At 33.4% G+C, this 25,892-nt stretch overlaps 1 protein-coding gene across 1 annotated transcript in view; it reads right to left on the bottom strand.

Annotated features, from left to right (window-relative positions):
* Positions 1-8,190, bottom strand: part of lman1 (lectin, mannose-binding, 1) — a 29,180-nt gene extending 20,990 nt beyond the window's left edge. The window contains 4 exon segments of the mRNA NM_001386234.1: positions 1,488-1,549; positions 3,759-3,866; positions 6,818-6,972; positions 7,969-8,190. Of these exon segments, the coding sequence (NP_001373163.1) occupies positions 1,488-1,549; positions 3,759-3,866; positions 6,818-6,972; positions 7,969-8,161 (518 nt within the window). The 5' untranslated portion in view covers positions 8,162-8,190.
* Positions 8,191-25,892: the final 17,702 nt, after the last annotated feature.

Raw genomic sequence — 25,892 nt, 5'->3', positions numbered from 1 at the left:
TATTTAAAGTAACAATGTAGATTTTATCCTTTATCACAACAACTGTTTAGAAGTCTATTTATTTCAGTTTTATATTGGTTTATGTAAAAAATTGCTATAAAACACTGGAGATTTAAGCTCAGTTCTTTAAAGCAACAACAAAAACTGTTTTAGATATAATAACATTTTTTAAATAAAACACAAGTTAAAACATTTTTTTTAATTAAATTTAAATTAAAAAAAAAGTGTAAATAAAATGCCTTTAAGCCACTTGCGTGAGCTGCAAGTAAAATCTACAGATACATATACAAAAGGAAATGCAATTAATATTTTTAAAATCTTATCAGCATTTATTGGACAAAATACATTTTAAGTTTCAGTAACTTTGTGTTTTTATTATTTTTATTAACTTGTTTTTAATATAATTTTATTTGAACAATATAGATTTTTTTCACTTTTAACAATAATAACCCTGTTTAGAAGTAATTTTATATAGTTTACGAGAAAACAAATATAAACACCATAAAACACTGGATATTTAAGCGAAGTTCTTTAAAGCAACACCAATTATTATTTTCAGATATAATAAAAATTAAAATTAAAAAAAAGCCTTTAATACTTTAAAATGTGAACTTTAAGTACAATCTACAAATGCATATTGAAATAAGTGACAAAATAAACTGAAAGAGTGCAGTATAGTGGGTGTTTTCTTTCCATTAGACTGAAAAAATAAAAATTTTAGAAAAAAAAATTACAAAAATAAAGGGAAATACAATTAGTTTATTTTATTTTACAAAGTATTTGTTGGACAAAAATACATGTTCAAATAATTTTTAGTTTCAGTAATTTTACAATTTTATGATTTGTATTAATTCATTGTAATTTATTTAAAGTAATATTTAGTAAACGTAATGTGAAGTAAATGTTTAGAAGTCAATATATTTCAGTTTTATATTGGTTTATGTGAAAAGAAAAATACATATATTAAAAAACACTGGATATATGAGTTTCAGATATAATAAAAAAATCTTAAATAAAACAAGTAAAAAATAAGTAAATAAAATGCGAACTGTAAGTAAAATCTACAGTTATATATTGAAAAAAAAAGTGACAAAAAAAGGAATAAACTAAAAGTGTACAGTATTGTGGATGTTTTATATCATATAGACCAAAAAACATTAAGGAAAAAAAGACGGTAAAAAAAAAAAAGACAAAAACATAAAAACTAACAGGTTCATGTTAAAAAATACAGTGCTTCAGCCAGCAGTGTGTATTCTTAAAGGATAATATGAAGGCCTGCGAGTGTTTTTTGAGCACATATGCTGCTGACGGCTCTCTCCTGCTGGCTCACAGATCTAATTTAATGCTTTCACTGTTACTGTGCTCAGATTAAGACAGACAGACAGCGGATTAGACGCTCTCTCTCATAAATAATCATATTTCTTAATCTCCTCAGAGTTGTAAAAATGAGAGCGCTGATGTCAGCAAAGGAGGATATGTTTACTTACTTTTGATGGTCAAAAACAAGTTTCCCATTGTTGCCCACCACCAGGACAGCAGGGTTGTTTTTCTACAATGGAAAGGTCACAGGGAAAAGAGAGAGGCATAATCCTCATTTAGTACAGGGGAGACAAATCTACTGAGGTGCTTTAGTGTTTAGTAAAAGCAAAACACATGACCATAATCCTTTGATAAATATATATATAGGCACCTCTACCTTAAGATGTTTTGACTGAAAAATGCACATTCAAAAACAAGGTTTAAAGGGCTTTTTTTTTTTTAGCATAAACAAGAGTTAAAAACAAAACAACAACAACAAAAAACAAACCTGTGTAATTAATCACATATTATTTGCTAAGAAACGCCTTCAAATTAATATTCAGCAGATCAGTATAGCATTTAACACACTTTATTCAATTAATTATAATTTTAGTTTTTATTTTATTTCAGTTTGTTAGTTTATATACATAAAGGTAAAACTCAAACCTCAACTGAAAATATACACCGGCAACTTTATTAGGTACACCTTACTAGTACAGAGCTGGACCCACTTTTGCCTTCAGAACTGCCTTTATCGTTTGTGGCATAGACTCAAGGTACTGAAAAATTTCTTCGGTCTATACTGACATGATAGCATCACGCAGTTGCTGTAGATTTGTTGGCTGCACAACTATGATGCGAATCTCCCGTTCCACCAAATCCCAAAGGTGCTAAACCCTATTGGATTTAGATCAGAAGACTGTGGAGGCCATTTCAGTACAGTGAACTCATTGTCATGTTCAAGAAACCAGTCTGAGATGACTCGCGCTTTAATGACATGCAAGTTATCTTGCTGGAAGTAGCCATCAGAAGATGGGTACATTATGGTCATAATGGAATGGACATGGTCAGCAACTATACTCAGGTAGGCTGTGGCGTTGAAGCTATGCTTAAGGGGTACTAATGGGCACGAAGTGTGCCAAGAAAACATCCTCACACCATTACACCACTAGCCTGAACTGTTGATACAATGCAGGATGGATCCATGCTTTCATGTTGTTGATGCCAAATTCTGACCATACCATCTGAATGTCAAAGCAGAAATCGAGACTCATCAGACCAGGCTATGCTTTTCCAATCTTTAATGGTCCAATTTTGGTGAACCTGTGCTTATTGTAGCCTCAGTTTCCTGTTCTTAGCAGACAGAAGTGGCACTCGTTGTGGTCTTCTGCTGCTGTAGCCCATCTGCTTCAAGGTTGGACATGTTGTGCGTTCAGAAATGCTCTTCTGCATATCTCGGTTGTAACGAGTAGTTATTTGAGTTACGGTTGCCTTTCTATCAGCTCCAACCAGTCTGGCCATTCTCCTCTTACCTCTGGCATCAACAAGGCATTTGCGCCCAAAGAACTGCCGCTGACTGGAAACTCTGTAAACCCTAGAGATGGTTGTGCATGAAAATCCTATTAGATCAGCAGTTTCTTAAAATACTCAGACCAGCCCGTCTGGCACAAACAACCATGCAACATTCAAAGCCACTTAAATTACCTTTCTTCCCCATTCTGATACTTGGTTTGAACTGCAGCAGATCATGTCTACGTGCCTAAATGCATGGAGTTGCTGCCATGTGATTGGCTGATTAGAAATGAGCATTCACGAGCAGTTAGACAAGTGTGCCTAATAAAGTGGCCAGTAAGTGCACACACACACACACGCACGCACGCACGCACGCTCACACACTTCAAGTTTAGATGCTGTGTTTTGTAGTATTAAAACTTGCATTTTTGCTAAACAAAATTTTAAAAAATACAAATATTGCTGTAATATTTGTATTTTATTGGTTTTGTTCAGCAAAAATGCTATTTTTAATTATGTCGTTACAAAAACACAACATCTAAACTCATCTGAGGTCCTAACACAACTGTATTTATATTCTACAAAATAATTTTTTTTAATCTTAGACATTTATTGGACAAAAAAATTGTAAATTATTTTTAGTAATTTAGATTTTAAAAAATTTAATAATCTGAATTTAATATTTAATATTATTATTATTTTATTTGAAGTAACAACGTAGGTTTATTTCGCTTTTAACAACAAAACCCCGTTTTTAAGTCAATATATTTCAGTTACATATGGTTCATGTGAAGAAAACACATGTACTACAAAACACTGGATATTTGAGCTAAGGTCTTTAAAAACAATAACAACAAAAAAACTGTTTCAGATATACTGAAAAATATTAAAACAGAAGTAAAAAAATAGGTAAACAAAAAGGAATTGATTTAATTAAATGCAATCACCTTTCCATCATTATCAAAAGAGTCAAAGAATATTCCCACGCCGTTCCACTGATCAGCGGCCCCGTACACGGGACCCTCCAGGCCTTGACCAGCCGTGAACCATATGGCCTAGAGGAACACACACACAGACACAGTGAAGGCTCTCTTCAGTGAACATGGGTAATTTGGTAAGTGGTGCTTGAGATCAGTGTGGTCTGCTCCAGTGGACTCAAAGAAAGCACATTACTTGTACAACACTACATTATAATTACTCCCTCCACACTGCCAATTCTGAACAGAAAACATGAAATTATTACCACTGACCTATGGCTTGTCCTAATAAACCGATTTATCATGAGCAAAAAGAGCCTGTAATAAGATGACATTGTAACAATTCAACGAATAAAAAAAAATTCAGGAAGGCAGCTGCACTAACCAAGCTCAAACAACAGAAAGTGAAAATAGCTGACATGCAAACAAGAAATATTTAGTGGACTGGATTGACAAAGCATAAAAAGCTCAAATACTGAGAATTCACTTATGCAAACATAAAAATGATATAAAAATAATATCTATATAAAAATAAACAACACTAATATGAAACTGAATGGAAATAATGCAACTGTTTGGTCAGGAAAAACTCATCACGATGTTAGGGTGTTCTGGGTGGTTAAGCAGGCAGGACTGTACAGGTGTTGTTTTGAGCACATTTAGATGTGGTTTCAGGGTCAGATTTAAACGGATCTCGCCACCAAATCTCACCAGTTACAACCAGAATAGATTTTAAAGTGTTGTTACTCATCTATAAATCACTAAATGGCCTTGGACCTCATTACAGATATGCTCACTAAATACAAACCTAACAGGTCACTTAGATCATTACGATCAAGTAAATTTGAAATTTTCCCAGAGATGGGTTGCGGCTGGAAGGGCATCCGCTGCGTAAAAACTTGCTGGATAAGTTGGCAGTTCATTCCGCTGTGGCGACTCCGGATTAATAAAGGGACTAAGCCGACAAGAAAATGAATAAATGAATGAATAAACTTGAAATTCCAAGTTCAGCCAAAGCGGGGTAAATTGGCCTTCAGCTGGTAACAGCGCCCCCTACAGTTGTATTCAGCTTCCAGAAATGATTATGTGCTCCAACATTAGGCACACTCAAATCAAGACTTAAGACTTTTGTTTAGCTGTGCCTTTACTGTATACGCAGTGTGCTACGTCTTTCTTTTCTTTTCCATTTCTTTAAAACCTGTTTTAACACATTTTAAACTGTCAATACAAGAGTATTTGTATAATAACTATTGCTCCAAAGCAACTTTACAAACCATTTCATTACAGTCAAAATGAGTAAATGTTAAGGTCTTGTGAAAAGGCTGGAAAGTACATCTGTCAAATGTATAAGTCTGCACAGTTATACAAGTCATGACATCTGTCTATTTCATTTTTATTTGCGTTGATCAACTGAGCACTCCTAGAAGTAATGTACAGGACATTGCTTTGGATATACGATACAAGTTCTTCTTACAGTTATGAAATAGTTTGATAAGCAGGAAATGTTCATCATGGGCCAATGACATGACCATATTGAAATGGTCTATGCCATTATTATATATTTGTAGATTGAAGTTTAGTGGAAATCAAAACAAATCAATATAATTGTGCACAGTCAAAATTAGTCAATAATATTTAATAGTCATAATTTGATGACTTCACAGGAAGCTCCGTGTCCTTTCTGAATACCTTATTTATATAGCAACAATATTATTTTTTGTTACGGCACCAAATCAACATAGTAAATTATTTCTAAAGTAACATGTGAAATTGAAAACTAAAGCAATTATATGGAAAATTCATCTTTTTCTTTAAAATGTATATATAAATTCTTTATTATTATTATTATTTAATATACTTAATGTCATTTTAAACTTCGAAAATGTTTTACAATATTAATGTATGCTTTGTTTGCACTGTATTTTTTTAACCCCCACATTTTTGAATAATAGCGTACATCCAAAGCAATTTCTTGTATATCACTTCCAGGAGTGCTCATTTGATCATTCATTCAGCTTAGTCCCTTATTTATTGGGGGTCACCACAGCAAAATGAACTGCCAACTGTTCTGGCATATGTTTCCACACAGCAGATGCCCTTTCAGCTGCAACCCAGTACTGGGAAACACCCATTTACACACACACTCATACACTACGTCTAATTTAGTTTATTCATTTCACCTATAGCGCTCTTTGGACTGTGGGGGAAGCTGGACCACCTGGAGAAAACCCACATGGAAAAGGGGAGACCATGCAAACTCCACACAGATATGCCAACTGGGATATCTGGGACTTGACCCACCAACCTTCTTGCTGTGAGGCGACAGTGTTAACCACTAAGCCACCCGCTCCTTTGATCAAATAACTGAAAATAAATTATGTACACAGACTTTCTTAAAAAAACATTATATTGTATGACTGTGCAGGTGTATACAATTGACAACTGTATATTTCCTGCCTATTCACAAGGGCTTAACCTTTTTTTGATTTTGACTTTATTATAATAATGTGCACCTTTTGTAAGTCGGCTTATTATTATTTTGTAAATTATTATTAAACAAATAAACTTGAATTGACTTGACTCAGAAGTGTGCTAAACTGTAAAAAGAAATCTTGCTGACTTCAATTTTTTAGTTGAATCAAATTAACTTTTCTAGTCATTTCAAAGTACAACAGTCAAACTGACAACAAATATTAAGTTAAACTTTATATAACTTAGTTGAAACCTAATTAACTTATTAAAATAAGTCATTTTAGTGACTTTGTTAGATCATTTTTACAGCATCAGTGACTCAACAGCTCACAGATCACCCAGATCTAGGATTTAACCTGTGACACGAGCAATCAGGTTATCATATCCCTAAAAATAAGTCAACTTGACCCTTCACTGTCATAACGATAACAACATGTGCCTATACTCAAAGCCAAAAATGTATTAAGGCTTACGTGTACAATCTATATTCAATTATTGATTATATATACAAATCAATTATTAAATAAATATTTAATAGCTATACTCCTCTTACTTACCAATCCATCTGCTCCCATTCGTCCTCGTCCGGAAACACGAAATGCCACTTCAGCTTCCCAATGTTCAAAACTCACAGGGGACTTTGTCCATACTGAACCCTTCTGGCTCCGGAGAGAAGGTGTGATTCGGACCTGATCTGAACTGGGAATAGCATCTGGAGGGGGAAAAAAAAGGGAACGGAAAATTATTTTAACACTGAATGTTCCTCAAACAGGTTTTCACCACTCTGATATTAATTTATTTCCTTGGATTAAAGTTTACTCTAAAATAAGATGCATACAGTATATGTGTGCATATACTGGCAGACGATATATCATTTAAATATATCATTTAATCTTACATTAAAAAAAATTATATCATGCATTATTAATCTGAGAAAGAACAATATTTGTGTTGCGTAATTTGATCCTTATCACATGCTCATATGTAATAGGCTGTTTGGCACAATACCAATAAATATGAGTAGCAGCTGAGCGCTTACTTCTCTGTTGACATAAATCTAACTAAACAGTGCATAGTAATACAACACAGTGGAAATCACAATATTAAATCTGTAGACAAAGCACTGATTGCTCCTGTCGGCTAAGCTCGAGGCAGTGTCTATGTGTTTATTAGATTTGAGAAGTGTTGCAAGTTACAACACAGAACTTTGCTCTACTACATGCAGAGACGGATTTGTTAACCCTTTAGGAATACTAGAGCCATTTCAGCTAACTTAAAACTACATTGATATAAGCATCACGATATGCTCATGCAAATTTAATGACTAATCAAAATAACTAATAAATCACACATATAATTGAACACAGCTGCTGGTCTATCAAGAGGCACATCCAGTAATTAGCCACACAAATCAGAAGGTAGTGCACTGATTTAACCAGTTTGCATAGTTTACTTTAAGATAACGATATGAATGTGGAAATTTGCATTATTACAAAATGAATGAACAGAAAACCTAAAGTCAAAAGCAATGCAGTCCATCATATTTCATTCAAAACTTGCAGCGCTCAGTTTAAGTTCCTTTTAAGCTCACGTACACTTTATGAGGGTGGTAAACTACACGGTGTAACATTAATTAAACACACTGAGAGCTGACAGAGTGATACAGATGGATGAGAGAGGATAGACAGACACCCATCTATAAACTTACTGCCAGTATGAATCCAGAATGGGATTCTTCCATCACTCTGTGTCAGATGTGGCCCTTTGAAACTGTATTTATACTCAAAGCGGCGGTGCGGCAGGTCCCCGGTAGCGCTGTCAGCGAAAACGTGCGGAAATATTAAAGAAATTATTAATAAATGGGCATAAGCTGCCAGGCACTTGGCTATGGGTACCGCCATGTTTGAGTCTGAGTGCTGACGTAGCGCAGAGAGGGGCGGGATGACTGGAAACGCTGAAGGGCCAACAGGGCGTTCTCTCATTGGCTGAGGAGCTTGATTGACACGCGGGGAATTAATGAGCGAGCCGCTGTGAGCCTCGTTTTCAGGCTGTGATGATGACCTACCGATGATCAGTGCTGCTGCTACTAGACGTGTCAGAGCATACAAAAAAGTTACCATAGTAACTGAAATTTTTGCAAAAATGATAATCATGTTATAAATTGATTGTCTAGACTGGCTAAAACCCTGAGTATTATTTAGATTTTACTTTAGTCTGATTTTACTGTATCATATTGTTTTTTTTTTTTAATTCTTTTAATATATACAAATAAATAATATTTTTTGATTTATATTTAATTTAATATGTTACATACATATTACTTAGATATTGACTCTCTTGATAACTCTATAAACATATACACTCACTGGCCACTTTATTAGGTACACCTTACTAGAACTGGGTTGGACCCCCACTTGCCTTCAGAACTTGCCTTAATCCATCATGGCATAGATTCAACAAGGTACTGGAAATATTCCTCAGAGATTTTGGTTCATAATGACAAGAAAGCATCACGCATTTAATGCAGATTTGAGTTACTATTGCCTTTCTATCAGCTAGAATCAGTCTGGCTATTCTTCTCTGACCTCCGGCATCAACAAGGCATTTGCGCCCACAGAACTGCCGCTCACTGGATATTTTCACTTTTTCTGACCATTCTCTCTAAACCCTAGAGATAGTTGTGCATGAAAATCGTAGTAGTCTGGCAGTTTCTGCAATACTCAGACCAGCCTGGCACCAACCACGCCACGTTCAAAGTCACTTAAATCACTTTTCTTCCCCATTCTGATGCTCGGTTAGAACTGCAGCAGATCGTCTTGACCATGTCTACAGCCTGAATGCATTGAGTTGCTGCATGTAATTGGCTAGAAATTTGCGTTAATGAGCAGTTGGACATGTGTATGTAACAAAGTGGTTGGTGAGTGTCTACAGTATACTCTCTCTCTCTCTCTCTATATATATATATATACTATGTGTGTGTGTGTGTGTGTGTGTGTACATGTTTTGGAATATTTTGAATATTTGTAATATTAATATGACATACACTACCAGTCAAAAGTTTGGGGTCAGTTTTTTTTCATATATATTTTTAAAGAACATTATTCTGTTCATTAGGGTGGCATTAATTTAATGTTACAAAAAATAAATTGTTAAATATTTATTTATTATATGTTTATTTATTACTCATTGTTTGTAGTTTCAAATGAAATTATTACTCCAGTAATTGTTGCTTTTATTACAATTCCATTTAATAATAATAATAATAATAATAATAATAATAATAATAATAATAAGAAGAAGAAGAAGAAGAAGAAGCAGAAGAAGAAGAAGAAGAAGAAGAATTAATGTTAGAGTGAATTCTGAAGGATTGTGTGATTCTGAAGACTGGAGTAATGAAGCTGAAAATTCATCTTTAAAATCACTGGAATAAATGATGAAATAAATGATAAACTACATTTGAACCGTTATTTTACAGTGCAATAACATTTCACAATTTGTACTGTATTTTTGATTAAATAAGTGCAGCTTTGGTGAGCAGGGGAAGCTTATTTTATAACATTTCAAAAATCTACTGACCCCAAACTTTTGACCGGTATAGTGTGTATATAGACTATAATGTATATTTGACATATTAGTGACTCATATACACACATTTAGATTTAGAAGTACACATATAACATATAATATTTACTGGTTACCAACATTTACACAATTGTCCAGTATTTAAAAATTATTTTGCTGTTTTTTAACTTTTTGCATTTTATATTATAATGAATCATAGATGGTAAATGTACTGTGTGTATGTGTGTGTGTGTATGTGTGTGTTTGTGTCTAAACAGGTTTAACTAATGTACATCAACTAATATCTAAATGTATAATTTACCATAACTGGAGAGGAAAAAATGAACAGTACTAAATATCAAAGCATTCATCAGGACGAGGAAATAAGATGCTGTCATTCTCACAATAAAAACACAGATTCCCTCCCAGCAAACACACGCCTCGTCTGCCAGAACAAAAGCCCCTGGTCCTGCTATACTGAACCTGTAATTAAGGTGTAAAAAGGTCTTAATGAGTGCGATCAGTGATTTTGGCATGACCTTTAGCAGGTAGTTGAGCGAGGATCAGCCCTCAGGCCTCAGGTCAGAGCTCACCATGTGGAGGAGATCAGAGCCAATGGAGCGAGTCTCAAACCCTCAGCAGGACACGCTATAATCCGCTGCCATTCACTTTCTATGCTAATCACTCAGGGCTAATGAGGGGATGACCTCACTCGAAAGGGAACATCAGCTCGCCCTGACAGATGAGCGGCTTCCTCAATATGGATGTCCTCTGGGATCCACAGTGGAGCCAAAACCACTGTGGAACTCAATGGATAGCAGTTTTCAATATTCTGAAACTTCTAGTTGGAGCAGAGCAGAGTTATTGAACTTTAGATTTAGTTTCTTTCTGCTGTTATCTTTATGCTAAAACTGCTTTTATTGGAGTTGCAATTAGTTTATTTATATAACACCTTTTTACAACTTAGCGTTGCCCAAAGTGCTAAATACAATCAATACTAAATAAAATAACAAATCATACAGCACATAAATAATAAATAAAACATAAAAACAAACCCTTTAACATTTAAAAAGCTTGCAAAGATGCAATTTCAGAAAGTTTTTAAAAACAGGTAGTTTTTACTGTTTACTGTACAGTAAATCTGTTTATAACTTAGTTTGACCTCTGAAAAGTGATTAAAAAGGGTCAGAACAGCTGCAACATTCCTCAAATATCTTTTTTGTGGGATTAGCAGAAGAATGTAAACAAAACAGGTTTCTTTACACTGTAAAATTACTGTAAAGTTTACAGCAACTTACCGGCAATTTTGGTTTGCAGTGTACTTGAAAATTTACAGTCTTACCTGCAACCAAAATTGCCAGTGACTTACTGTACATTTTACATTAAATTGTAATTGTTAAAAATACAGTGTGCCTGTAAATTTACAGTCTTACTGGCAAACAACTTTGCCAATAAGTTACTGTAAATTTTACAATAAATTGTAACTGTTAACAGTGTAATTGAAAATTTACAGTCTTACCTGTAACCAGGGCCAGACGGAATCTGCGGACTTTTTTGCTATTTCTGCGAAGAATTTTGGGAAAAATCTGTGGATTTCTGTGAAATTATTTTGGAACTATAAACTTAATATATGAAATAAAAAGTAATACCTTTTTAACTTTTATTTAATGTTTAAAATGCAAATCCAATTAGATTTAACTTTTTTCATTTGGTAAACAAAACAAGTCTCTCATATAATATCTCTACTAAAAGACAGAAAATATTACTTAACAAACTGTGTTGTACATAAATCAGATGAACATTTTTATATTAGTCAATAATATTGCTGTAATTAATTAAAAACTAAATAAATTTAGATTTACACATTTACTCAAGTAAATAAAAATAATTAATGATGGGCTAAAAATCTGCAGAATTCTGCGGAAAATTTGCAGAAAATTTGCGAAATTCTGTGCGCGCAGATTCCGTGTGGGCCTACCTGTAACCAAAATTGCCAGTAAGTTACTCTAAAATTTACAGTAAATTGTAATTGTTAATTTACATTGTGCTTGTAAATTTAGTCTCACTGGCTACCAAATTTGCCAGTGAGTTACTGTACATTTTACAGTAATTGAAATTGTTAATATACAGTGTGCTTGTAAATTTACAGTCTTACTGGCGACCAAATTTGCCAGTAAGTTACTGTAAATTTTACAGCAAATTGTAATTGTTAATTTACAGTGCACTTGAAAAGTTTGTCTTACCTGCAACCAAAATGGCCAGTAAGTTATTGTAAATTTAAGAGTAAATAACGTGTATGTGTTAATATACATTGTGCTTGTAAATTTACAGTTATACAGGCTAACAACTTTGCCATTAAGTTGCTGTACATTTTACAGTAAATTGTAATAGTTAAATTATAGTGTGCTAGTAAATTTAGTCTTACTGGCTACCAAAATTCCCAGTAAGTTACTGTAAATTTTACAGTAAACTGTAATTGCTAATTTAAAGAGTGCTAGTAAATTTACAATCTTACTGGCAAACAAAATTGCTAGTAAGTTACTGCAAATTTTACAGTACATTGTTTACAGTGTATCTTGACTTAAAGTCCCATGTGAAATTGTCAAATTGCAATGTTTATTTTGCTAGCTCACATTGTTATTCTTAAAGTGAACAATGAATTCATGCTAGTAAATCCATTGAATTTGTTTATTAATTTTTTTGTTTTGATAATCTTCAACCACAATGTTCTTAACTATGCCACTCTGTTAGTTTGCTACCAGGGAATGACGCACATAAAGAAAGCCCCGCCCCCTACTCAATATTCAATTTCAGTTGGAAGCACATCAACATACTAAAATAAAAATCTCAGCAACTTCTGGTCCATGCAGACTTTAACATTATTGTGCAACCAAATAGCAATTCCCTGGCAACTAACACCTTAACCTCTATATCAGTTTGAGCATACTGATCATTGAAGTCCATGGACACAAATTTGCTCTTGACTTTTATTTTAATAGGATGATCTCCAACTGGAATTGAATACTGAGCAGTGGGCAGGGTTTTATTTTTGCGTTCATCCTATTATCTTTTACTCACAGCAAACTAATGGTTAGAGGGGTGTGGCTAAGCATTGCCCAAGTCGTCAAACTGGCATCATCAGTAAAGGATTGATTAATGATTACTAAAACGTCTTTTTATTGAATTAACTTGAATGGATCAATTGTTCACCTTAAGCCTTACAATGTGCACTAGCAAAATAATCATTGTACATTTTGATTTCCTTAAATCTACATTTTTTTGAGAAGCATAAATTTTTGCAGAAAAAAAAGTATTTCCAACAATTTAGCACTTTACAAGATGTCTACCAATATGCAATTTAACATTTTGTTCAGATTTGATCTTTAAAGCCACTATTGAGAAATAAAATGAATTTAAAAATAGAGGGAAAAAATAAAATAAAATGATACATGATTACAAAAATTGTAAAAAAAAAAAAAAAAAACCTTTATTATGATTTAACACTGATTGACCAAAGTATGTAATATTTAATAATAATAGTAATAAACAATATATTTTGATGTAAAATGTACTTGTTTATTCATAAAGACAGAAATAGTAAAATAGTGTTAAAAGTATGTACACTTATTATTAATAACAAAAACTAACAATGTACATTTTACTAAATTATTATTTAAACTAAAGGCACATTACAGCACTTTTAAATGAACATCAAAACACAAATAAGTGATTAAAATAGTGTACAAAATATTATTAATGGCAAAAAGTAATAATGCACATTTGACATATTTGATCATGTGTTTGAACTTCAAAAGCATTTTACAGGAATATTAAATGAAAACCAAAAGTATTAGAAAACCACTGATTAAAAATAGTGTAAAAATATGTAAAATGATTATTAATATGGCAAACAGTATCTTGTTTGAACTTTACAAGTAGTTTACAGGACAATTAAATGAACCACAAAACACTAGTAAGTGATTAAATCAATGTAAAAGTCTGTCAAATGATTATTAATGGCAAACAGTATCTAATAATACACAATTGATATATTTATTCAAATGTGTTTGAACTTTAAAAGCATTTTACAGGGCTATTAAATAAACACCAAAACCTTGATATGTGATTAAAAATAATGTAAACAATATATAAAATGATTATTAATGGCAAACAGTATTTAATAATATACACTTGACATATTTATTCAAATGTGTTTGAACTTTAAAAGCACTTTATAGGGCTATTAAATAAACACCAAAACCCTGATATGTGATTAAAAATAGTGTAAACAATATATATAAGCACTTCACAGGGCTATTAAATGAACACCAAACCCTGATATGTTATTAAAAAAATAGCGTAAAAATATATAAAATTATTATTAATGACAAACAATATCTTATAATATACATTTAACATATTTATTCAAATGTGTTTGAACTTTAAAAGCATTTTACAGGACTATTAAATAAACACCCAAACCCTGATATGTGATTAAAAATAGTGTAAGCAATATATGAAATGATTATTAATGGAAAACCGTATCTAATAATATACATTTTACACATTTATTCAAATGTGTTTGAACTTTACAAGTAGTTTACAGGACAATTAGATGAACATCAAAACACTAAATCAATGCAAAAGTCTGTCAAATGATTATTAATGGCAAACAGTATCTAATAATACACATTTGACATATTTATTCAAATGTGTTTGAACTTTAAAAGCATTTTACAGGGCTATTAAATAAACACCAAACCCTATTAAATTATTTTAAAAAGTGTAAAGAGTCAAAGATAATACTGAAAAAATACTAATGATGGCACAGTATCGAACAATATACATAAAAAATCCCTAATATCTCTGCATATTTCTGTATTTTGTTATTCATGTTTTTTATTATTATTTATGTTTTTATTGCATTGTGGGACCTTGATCTTTCCTGCAACAGCTTTCCATGTTGAAAAGTTTGAAAAAGTAACTTTTATTGACATTTTGAATACTTTGATGTGATATATTGTTTGGTTTGGTGTTGCAAATTACAACATACAAACCATAAATAATAACTTTTTTAGTCTTTTTTACAGACTTGATAGTCTATATATTATTTATTATACAATATATTATTTTAAACCGCTAAAACGTTAGTAATAGTCACTTTGAATAAATGCACAGATGAATTTTCATCATCCAAAGTCGACAGTGCAGAGATCAACATCCCATACAATTTACAACCGTATATGAACAGATTAAAAACTGTGAATCATAAATATTTTGTAGAGTGTATTCATTCATGCTTAGAAATTTGAACTCTAAACTTTATAAAGCAGTGATAATAAAAGTAAATAGTATCTTAACACTCAGTTTGATATTACATAAATTTACTATATCAATACAATTCTAATTTTAAACAATGAAGATTACATAATTTTTGGAAAATTAAGCGTTTATTAAAGCTGATACTAAAAAGATCATGCTGTTCTTATGTCAACTATACACTTTCTGACTCATCTCTTGCCTGAAAATGTCATGCAGAATTTCCCAAACTGCGCATATTATCCTCTGACAGAAGCAAATGTCGTGCCTTGCCTTGCATTGCTCTCAGTTTGTGAGTAATTCATCAGCATCACAGGCGGCTCATCGTGACAAGTGTCTCTCTTGTTCATGTCATTAGTTTAGCCCGAAGAGAGAGAGTTTGTAATTGAGGTCCCTTCTCTTTTGTGCTGAAGTTCATTAGGAAAGTTAATTCTCACAGTTTGGAGGAAACGCACCATTTCAATCACAAAGGAAATGCAAATGTCTCATTTGGAGCCGAGACAAAGGCACCTGATGGGAGCTAATGGATTACGCTGCAGGAGAATAACTCGACAAATTAGTCAGCACAAATATTTGGCCAGCTAATTATGCAGACACACAACTGTTATTTTTGGAGAGCAAATCCGGACGGGCTACAGTTTTGGTTGTCTAAAATAAGAGTCATTTGCAAAGAGGCTGAAGCGAATGGATGATTCAGAAAAAGTTAATTAAAGAGCATGTTTTGTTTTAATAGGCCTTTCTATAGTCAATAAATCAAACGTATAATAACACTGAAAAATATTTAATAATAATTATAATCATAATAATAATAATGGCAAACAGTGGCTACCAATACCTATTTTACTTTAAAACTTAACTTTAAAACTAAAAATATCTAACAAAAAAAAAAAACTTTACTTTTAAGCCACTTGTTTAATGAAATTAATTATTTAGAGTTAAATTAGAATTAAATTAACTTAAAACCGGTGGGAAAAAAAACAAAACATTTCATACGATTACAAAACAGTACAAATTATTTATTAATGATGATAATAATAATGATGATAATAATAATAATAATAATAATAATAATAATAATAATAATAATAATAATAATAATAACAACAAAAAGGACACTGTTGGACAAAAATAATAAATAAATATAATAATAATGATGATAAATAAATCTAAATAGAACTACAAATAAATGAATTTCAAAAATAGAATATACATTCAATTCTTTATATGTAATAATTTATGATAATAAAAATAATAAAAATAAAAGAAATAATTGAAAATTTGTGTAGTAATAATAATAATAATAATAATTATTATTATTATTATTATTATATAAATAATATAGGATTTGTTTTGAAAAATAATCAAAACAACTGGGTAAACATATGAAAAATATATCATATTAAAAAAATTATATAAAATAAATAAAATAATAATAATAGTAGCAATGGTAAACAGTATAAAAATATAAGCACAATACACAACTAATGAATTAACTTCAAAACACCAATAAGTAATACATTTCAATGTCAAAATATGTAGTAAGGACAGCACGGTGGCGCAGTGGGCAGCGCAATATGGCTGGAGATCGATATCGGCCGATAATCACATTTTATGACTCGGTCTGTACTCGACAATCTGTCCAATCTCATGACCCGATCGCAGGTGTTTTAAATTAGATATAAAAATCATGGAGACAAGAGTGAATTAGCAAGAGAACAGATAGCGAGAGGCACGATGATGTTCTAAGCTTTACATTTGTTAGGTTGGATAAATAGCACAGTAAGGATATCTCGAGTACACATCCCTGTCTCTCTCATCGAGCTGCTGTGAGGCTGTCCAGAGCATAGGAGCTGTGGTCACAAACGTGCTAGTTGGAGAGCTAAATATTGGAATGGCCTTGCATGCATTTAGGCCTTTTTACATGGATAAAAACTAAAAGTTCTGTATTTTTGACTATTTTATCTATTATTTTCTGTGAAGCTCCTTCTGACCATGACATGTCTACACAAAACAGTTATAAGAGACATGTTTAAGGGATTTTATGGACCATCCTACATTTATTCTCTTGGGTAAGGAGAGATATTTACTTAAGTGTCACAATTGTGCTTAATGCATTATAAAGCTTAAGCATCAAAATCGGTACTTGGTATCAGCCGATCACCATGACAAGGAATCGGTACTCACTATCAGCTGAAAAAATCCTGATCGGAGCGTTCCTATAACATTCATTCATTTATTTTCTTTTTGGCTTGGTTCCATTATTAATCTGGGGTCGCCACAGTGGAATGAACCGCCTCCTATTAAAGGGTTCATACATATTTTAACTACAAAAATTCCAAGACTTTCAAGTCAATTTTCATGACCTAATGTTTCATGTAATGTCTATGTATATGTGGTAAATCATAAGAAAAACAATGAACATTTAAATTTGTTACAGCATATCATAAAACACACAACAATATCTTTAGTTTCAATTTATTTTTATATCCATGTAAAATAGATAATGCTTACACAGCACTAATAATGTAACACCATGTTTTTGGCCAAGAAAAGAAGTCAAAACGTCTATGTCCAAACTCGGTCCTGGAGGGCCGGTGTCCTGCAAAGTTTAGTTCCATCCCCAATCAGACACACCTGGGCTAGCTAATCAAGCTCTTACTAGGCTTTCTAGAAACAACCTTGCAGGTGTGTTGAAGAAAGTTGGAGCTAAAATCTGCAAGACACCGGCCCTCCAGCATCAAGTTTGAACACCCCTAGTATAACCACTATTCCAGTATACAAATATTTGTGAAACTAGTTTTAGGTAATGTTAATAGTTAGTTTAACTAGTAGGTAAAACTACTTCTATTGTAAAGCCGCGATCACACTGCACTTTTCACTCCATAGACTTCCATTAATTGGCATACGAATACGGCAGACCAGAAACTCAAGCATGTGCGACACATTTTGCATTTCACTGCTTTCACAAGCTTGTTGAATTCTTACCTGCAAAATGACATCAGGTGATTGCGTAAGACCAATAGAAGATAATTTAAAATAAGAAATTGACAATATAGGGCAATCGCTTACTTTTATTAACGTGTAATCATATTGTTTAATACCACCTGTTTTTTGCAGTGCCGTACGACAGAATTTCGCAAGCACAAGTTCCACTCTGACTGCAGCTTAAGTCGTTTTGGACAAAAACGTCTGCTAAATGACTTATGTAAATGTAAATTTCCATGACTTTTCCAAAACCCTGTGGGTTTTTCTGTTTTTCCAAAACTTTCCCAGGCCTGGAAAATGCCAAGTCAAAATTCCATGACTTTTCCAAGTTTTCCATGACCGTATGAACCCTGCTATTAGTTATTCAAACATTTTACGTTCAGTTATCAAGCCGATATGAGTTCAATTTGTAGAATAAATTCAGAGAGAATGAGTCCAAAAACTATATACTTTAGCTAATCAAATGGTTTGGTTTTGCTTCTAGCATTAGATTAACACAAAAACTAGAATTAATTAATTGATAACTCATTCAGTTTGAGTTCTGCCTGATATAAATAGTTTATAAGTTACCATAACTCTTTAAAAATTATCAGTTAATCTTTTAGCAATTTTCACTGTTAGGTTTTACAGTGTACAAAAAGTATTTTAATAAAGCTAAACAGATATTAAAATACAATCATTTAAATAAAAACGATATAATACACACGCATTTAAATAAGAGACACAATGAAAAAACGTAAGAACTATTAATAAAAGGAACCCAAGTAAAAAAGTATTTAAAAATACATCCCAATTAAATGAAGTGTTAGCACATAGTTCTTCTCCATCTTGTGGCACCTACTTCATAAGCGAGTGTGTTGGAGAGTGTGTGTCCACATAAAGAAATAATGCCCTTTGTGCGTGCATGTGTGTGGTGTTTCGAGCACTCAAACATTACCTTAAAGTGGCTCAACACTGCATGTGTGTATATGTGTGTGTGCGCATGGAGTGCTCTCTCATTATCAGTCCAGACTAAAGCACATTCACCGGAGAGGCCGTGGCCCGCTCTTATTTACCGACACACGAAAACGAAAGCTTCCAAACAATATCCAAAGGATTCCTTTATCCCCACAAGTGCTCGCCATCCCCTCCACCTTTCAATGTCCCCCCTTTTCAGATACCTGCACGGAAGAATGAAAAAAAAAAGAAGAAGAAGAAATTTACGACAAAAGGATATCCTCAACTTTCCTCAGTGGCCCCCCTCGCTGAGATGGAGAGCCTAGTTTAAGACCTTTATTTGTGTAAAACCTCTCATTAACTCTGCTCATGCTGTCTCCCTAGGCCTGCCGTGCCTTAAGTAGCGCGCTTTGTGAAAGAGCTACCAATTAGTCGCCCATCAGCTCCAATTAGAAGAGACAAAACCTGTATAAAGATAACTGAAGGAGAGCTTTCCTTTCCTCACCTTGTTTCTACCTCTGCAAGAGCCCTGCAGTGTTGTGGAGATGGGAAGCCAGGCCTCCCAGGAGTCTCAGAAGGAGGGCTATTCAGTCCCCGTACCTGTTTACGGCTTCTAAAGCGTTCGGCTTGCACACAATCGGCCTTTGTCCTCCCGGTGCTTCCTTTAACTCAGGGCCCAACAAGAGCAAGCTTTCACTAGCACTCACTTTCTTTCTGCAGAGTGAAGAGAGGGGGGAAAAGAGAGAAAGAGAGAAAAAAAAATGAGCTGAAGGAGTGGCTTTCGCCTCATTAAAATTGAATTTGCACTGTCCTGTAATTACATGGGAGGGCAACAATGTATTTCTTCCCTTCAATGAAGGTTTTCTGGGGCAGTTAATTTGGTGCTTGCATTTAATCTCTTAAAGGCATTAATTAGTGCAGAGTGAAACCCTAATTTCCTCCGTCGTTCCGAGTTTTTCCCTCCTGTCGCTGGTCCGATCCGAGCAAGCGCCGTTAATAAAATTACCTCATTAATGACTTTTATTCCAGCACAGTGACTCATTCAGGATCTGCCATTAAGCATTAGCTTGATGCTGTTTGAATGGGGCCCGGGTGGTGGGTGGTGGGGGGGGACCGCATTCACTTTCACTTGTGTTTTTTCCCTCGTAGTGGGCAGTTCTAAATAATGAGGGAAGCAGCCAGTGAGATATAATTAGGAACAAGGGGGCACTTCAGCAAATATTTGAAATCTTTTAAGGCTGGCTCTTGTACACTGTCCATTAATTACTTCCAGATGGGATTTCGGAGGGGGAATATTGTTGGCTGAATGATGTCCTGTTTACCTCTTCCCCGCCCATTTTGGTTCTCCTCTTAAGACCTTCTTGTTTATTTGTTTCATGCACCTTTTCAGTTTGGGTTTATAATAATAATGGTGGCGGTGTTAAATGTCAAAGGCCGAAATTAACTTGTTGACATCATGTTTTGAATAATGAAATAACTTTCATTCATTCATTTTCCTTCGGGCTAGTTCCTAATTTATCAGTGGTCGCCACAGCAGAATGAACCGCCAACTATTCCAGCATATGTTTTACGCAGCGGATGCCCCTCCAGCCACAATCCAGTACTGGGAAACAGAGAATAACTTGTGAATGTAAAAATGCAGCACACAAATGCTTGGCACAACAAATTGATTTCAGTGAATTGCATTTCTCTGAGATATGTTTATTGCATATACTCTTATCACGATGATGTTCATTTATTTGATCTATCTATCTGACCACATGTGTTTAGACTGTGGGGGAAAAGGAATGAAATATTTTGACTGCTTTTTAGCTCCTTTTCTGGACTTTAAATGTCTTGTGACTGCACAATATTGGAAAAAACAGACAATTCAATTCAATTCAGCTTTATTTGTATAGCGCTTTTACAATGTAGATTGTGTCAAAGCAGCTTCACATAAATGGTCATAGTAACTGGATCAGGGTAGTTCAGTTTTTAGTGTTTAAGTTCAGTTCAGTTTAGCTCAGTTCAGTGTGGTTTTAAGTCATTACTGAGAGTACAAACACTGAAGAGCAAATTCATCGATGCGTAGCTCTACCAATCCTGAACCATGCAAGCCAGAGGCGACAGCGGAGAGGGAAAAAAACCTTCACTGATAGGAGAGTGAAGAAAAAAACCTTGAGTGAAACGGGACTTAGTTGGGCACGATTATTTTAATTTCTCCGCTGGCCAAAAGTCTTGTGCTGAACTGCAGTCTCAGCGGTGGAGACAGTGTGATATTTTTTTTTTCTGCGATACATAATGCGATTTTGAGTATAATTTTAACAGATGAAATGAATAGCTCTATTTGAAAAGAATGATTAATTTCGGTATAGTTTTGTTTGATAATAGGACGATTTTATAGTGGAGCGCATCTGCATAAAATGTAATAAATTAATCACAAGAAACAATGAATACAGTAAAGCAAAATTACAAACGTAATAAATGCATTATGGTTTTTCAGGGAGACTAAAACTATTCAGGTATTTAAATTTAATAATTTAATATAGATTAAATAACACTGTTTAATCTTCATTATTTTATTCATCATTTGTTTTTTATATTTCCCAAATGATGTTTAACAGAGCCAGGAAATTTTCACAGTATGTCTGATAATATTTTTTCTTCAGGAGAAAGTCTTATTTGTTTTATTTCAGCTTGAGTAAAAGAAGTTTTTAATTTTTTAATAACCATTTTAAGGTCAAAATTATTAGCCCCTTTAAGCTATATTTTTATTTGATAGTATTTTTAGCTTTTTTTGTCAAAAGTGGTCTATCTTAATGGTTTTGAGTGAAAAATCCGATTAAATACATGCATATTTTCCTAAAATAGATTTCTATTAGCTCAAAACAACTATTAGGTTGTTTGGAATGTATAAAGTACACTGTACATTTTTTTTTTTACTTGAATCAAATGAAATTTTAGTCATCGCAACTTACATCAACAAAACTAACTAAAATATTAGGTTAAACTTTGTATAAAACATGTAGTTGAAACCTGATTAATTTATTAAAAATCAGGTAAAGTAACATACTAAAGTAAAGTAACATGACCTTTGACACATAAGTTTAGTATAGCTGTCAAAATTAGCGGGTTGCATGCGTTTAATTTGAAATATTTAACGCGTTAAAAAAGATTAATGCAATTAACGCAGTTGCAGTTTTTTATTTCCTGTTGTGGCTAACGTGCGTTTAATGTGCAAAGAAATATGGATAAGACCAAGGAAGTGCTTTTTGAAGGAAAGTTGCAGTATAAAACAATTGACGTCACATTACCAGACTATCCAGCGTTTCCTCCAGAGTTTTATGCAATTTCAGGTGTTTCATTTTTAATTTTTAGACTGTAAGTGCAGTTCAGCAGTTCCCTTTTGTTCAGCAACATATTGTTCATGCCCCGTGACAATTATTGGATGAAAATATGAAGTAAGTACTAATGGAAGAGTGTTGTTTTAATGGAATTTGATACCGCATGGCGAACGGAAAGAAAAACCTCTGCGTTTCGTGACTCAGGTGGTCCTTTAAGGTAATTAAAAATCGCTGCTTACATGGTAGACTCTTAACCAGAGTATTATCTTAATCATACAAGCGGAGGATTGGTGTCCATGTAAATGTACTCCGTGAAAGTGCCAAATGATGTCGCAAGCTGTCAAAGACAGCCCATTCCTCTGCCTTTAAGTTGATTCTATGCGCCCTTAAATGTTTCAATAAGTTTGACGTGTTTCCCCCTTTACACGCAACTTTTGTAAAGCGTCTGCTTCTCGTTGCTGTGTCAGAATCCTTGCTTGTAAAAAAACAGCCATGCCTTGGAACGCTTAGTTTTAGCAAATTTGATAAACGCGATCGTGCGTGTTGATGTTATCTAAAGGGTTGATCTAAAGGGAGTCTGCACTGTACTGTGCGCGTTGTGTGTGTGTGAGTTTGTGTGTGTGTGTGTATGTATGCGTTTTCTAGCAACAAGACCAAATGCCTAACATCGCTGACAGTGTCTGTATCCCTCAAAACTGTTTAGAATTAAATGTTTAGAGATGGTGTGACTAAAGTCCCTGTAAGAAGTCTATAGTCTTTTGTGCGTGCCTTTGATGTACCCCTTAGTGCTTCTTGCATCCTTTTTACAGCACCAGTTGCACCAAAATTAGGCACAGAAAATCATATTCTGATCCAGCGATTCTGCTTGTGAGAGACTGTTCTCACTCTCAGGTCACATCAATTAAAAAAGGGCCACATTGGCCCCCGATAATGTCAATAGACTGGACTGTCTTAGCAACTGGCTGAATGTAAAGGAGGTCTAACTAAACTGTTTCTACTTTATAATTAATGTTCTCAACTCACAGCGATACAACTTTACAATGAGTACAATTGTTTGTATTCAATACTTTATCATTATAATTTTCCATTTTCCATATTTGAATGCCTGTATTTTGATTTTTTTTGTAGTCCACTTAGAATCCAACATGGAAATCATTTTTGTTTGTTATTGGCATTGATTGTTTTGAATTTCAAATGGCACTTACATGCCTGTGTTTTTATTTCTGTAATAATTATGGCTTTTCGCGATTAATTGTGATTAATTACTAAAAAAAGTGTGATTAATAAGTTAATTTTTAAATCGATTGACAGCCCTAATATAAAGACATATGAAGAGTAGATGCAAAAGCCTTTAAATGTCATGTGAAATGTTCTCATAAAATGAGCATTTTTGTCAGCCGCTTATGTTTATGTTCAGTTATTTCACTTTAAAGGCAATGTAAAGAACTTATTTGTCATTATGAAAGTGAAATTACTGAGCCTACACACAGAAGTTGGTGAAAAATGCAAATTTTAGAAGCAATTATCAGATGGCTTTTAGAGGTGTTTGCATCTAAACTCTTCATATATAATAATATATTTATATACTTTAAAAATTGAATATTAATCCACAGGCACAGATTAAGAATCTGGGCACATTGTCTTGTAGAGCCCCCTACCCGGCCACATCTCTATGAATTAAAAAATAAGAGTATGATTCATTTTTTTTGTAAAATCTATAATGTATTGTCCACATTTTAAAAATAACTTATACATAGTACATATGTTTATAGTTTACAAAGATTTAACTTATTTTAAAGAATTTAAAGCTCACTTTGAAAAAATACTATTTTTTTTTTAAAATACTTGTTCGAGTTTACCAAATCAGTACTAAAAATATGAATTTTAAAGGGTATTTTCATGTTTTCAACTTCTACAAACATTCTTATTATTGGCATATAACACATAATGCCTCTTCAATCCAGTTCTATGAATCCGAGTCTTCCATAAAAAATCCATAATCCAGGAATAATGGTGGTGAAAGTGTTCAATAGCCTTTTCTTGTAACCAATTACAGAAATCCACTTTCAGAAATAATGAAAAATAAACAATTATGAACATTCATGTTTAGCCTACATGTGTGCATTTTCCAGTAATCTTCATTGACACTGTAATTCATTTGTAGTGTTTAATTCAGTTTATCAGTTAGACCTGTTTAAACCAGCTAAGACCAGCAAAGCTCCTCAGTCTGGTTTTCAGATGCTGCCGGAACGATGACTTCAGTGGAAATAGATCTAAACAGGGACAGCTTTTAATTACAGTGAGGGGAATTGGGGCGCAAAAACCTCTCAAAAGAGAGACATGGAAAGGGTGTCAGGCTTTTGAGCCGAGATAATTGGGACCAGATCTGAACATGGATTGATTTTTTGGGGATTGTGCCATATGGAACGCAAGCCAAGGCAGTCCTGAATGAGCTTCCCTCTGCCAAGTAACCCAATTGTAAACGGCTATACCTCAATTCAAGCTTACCAGCAACCCTGAAATGTCAAAGTATACTCTATTTTAAAAACTGTTTAGATGTTTATTTGGCTTAAGAGTGGCATTTTTTTATATTATTTAAACCCATATGAACACATTTGACATTTTATATATATATATATATATATATATATATATATATATATATATATATATATATATATATATATTTTTTTTTTTTTTTTAAGTATAAACAATGTACTACCGACCACATCATCAGCAACGAAATGTCAAATAAATACACAATAATAAGCAATGTAGCTAACGAACTTATCTTATTTTAGGAGCTAAATTAGTCTAAAACAAAATAGACGAAAACAATTAGCTTCCAGCCTGACTGAATGCGTTTGGAAAGGTACAAAAGACTAATTCATGTTGCCTATTTCACATTTATGACATTTAATCGAGTGAGTGAAGGGTTTAACTAACGTTACAAAAGGCATTGTGAGAATATAATGCAATTCATCTGGTTATTTATCTCGTTATGAGGCGGGAAATTAAGACAGAAGAGAATAACGACTCTCACTGACCTGTGCAGACTTTGAATGAAGTGATAATTTTACACGGTGTCAAAAACATTAGTATCATCGCTTAGGGTGTCATATTTTTTGTTGTTTCAACTCACGACGGGACGAAGTCTGGAGTTTCTGGGTTGTTGCTGCCATCTTGTGGGAGAAAACCACCTCACACCTGCGGCACGGCATTATAGATAATAACACAGCACTACTGCCACCTGGTGGGTTAATATACACACAACGACATAGTGTAAAGTTACAAAACAGGGGTAGCCTAAAGTCTAGATAGGATACAGCTGCGGATATGCACATCAGTATTGCATCATTTTTATGAAACTGTATAACAATAATTCATATTTTACAGTACTGTGACGGTTGGGTTAAGGGTTGGAAGTAGATGTTAAAAATGCAATTTATTGGGTAATTAAATAAATCACATAAATAATACTCGGTACAACTACTGACGGTTAGGTTGA

This window comes from Danio rerio, chromosome 21, assembly GCF_052040795.2.
Source record: "Danio rerio strain M-AB ecotype USA chromosome 21, GRCz13ab, whole genome shotgun sequence".
Lineage (NCBI taxonomy): Eukaryota > Metazoa > Chordata > Actinopteri > Cypriniformes > Danionidae > Danio > Danio rerio.
This window is presented reverse-complemented; position numbering and strand designations above follow the sequence as displayed.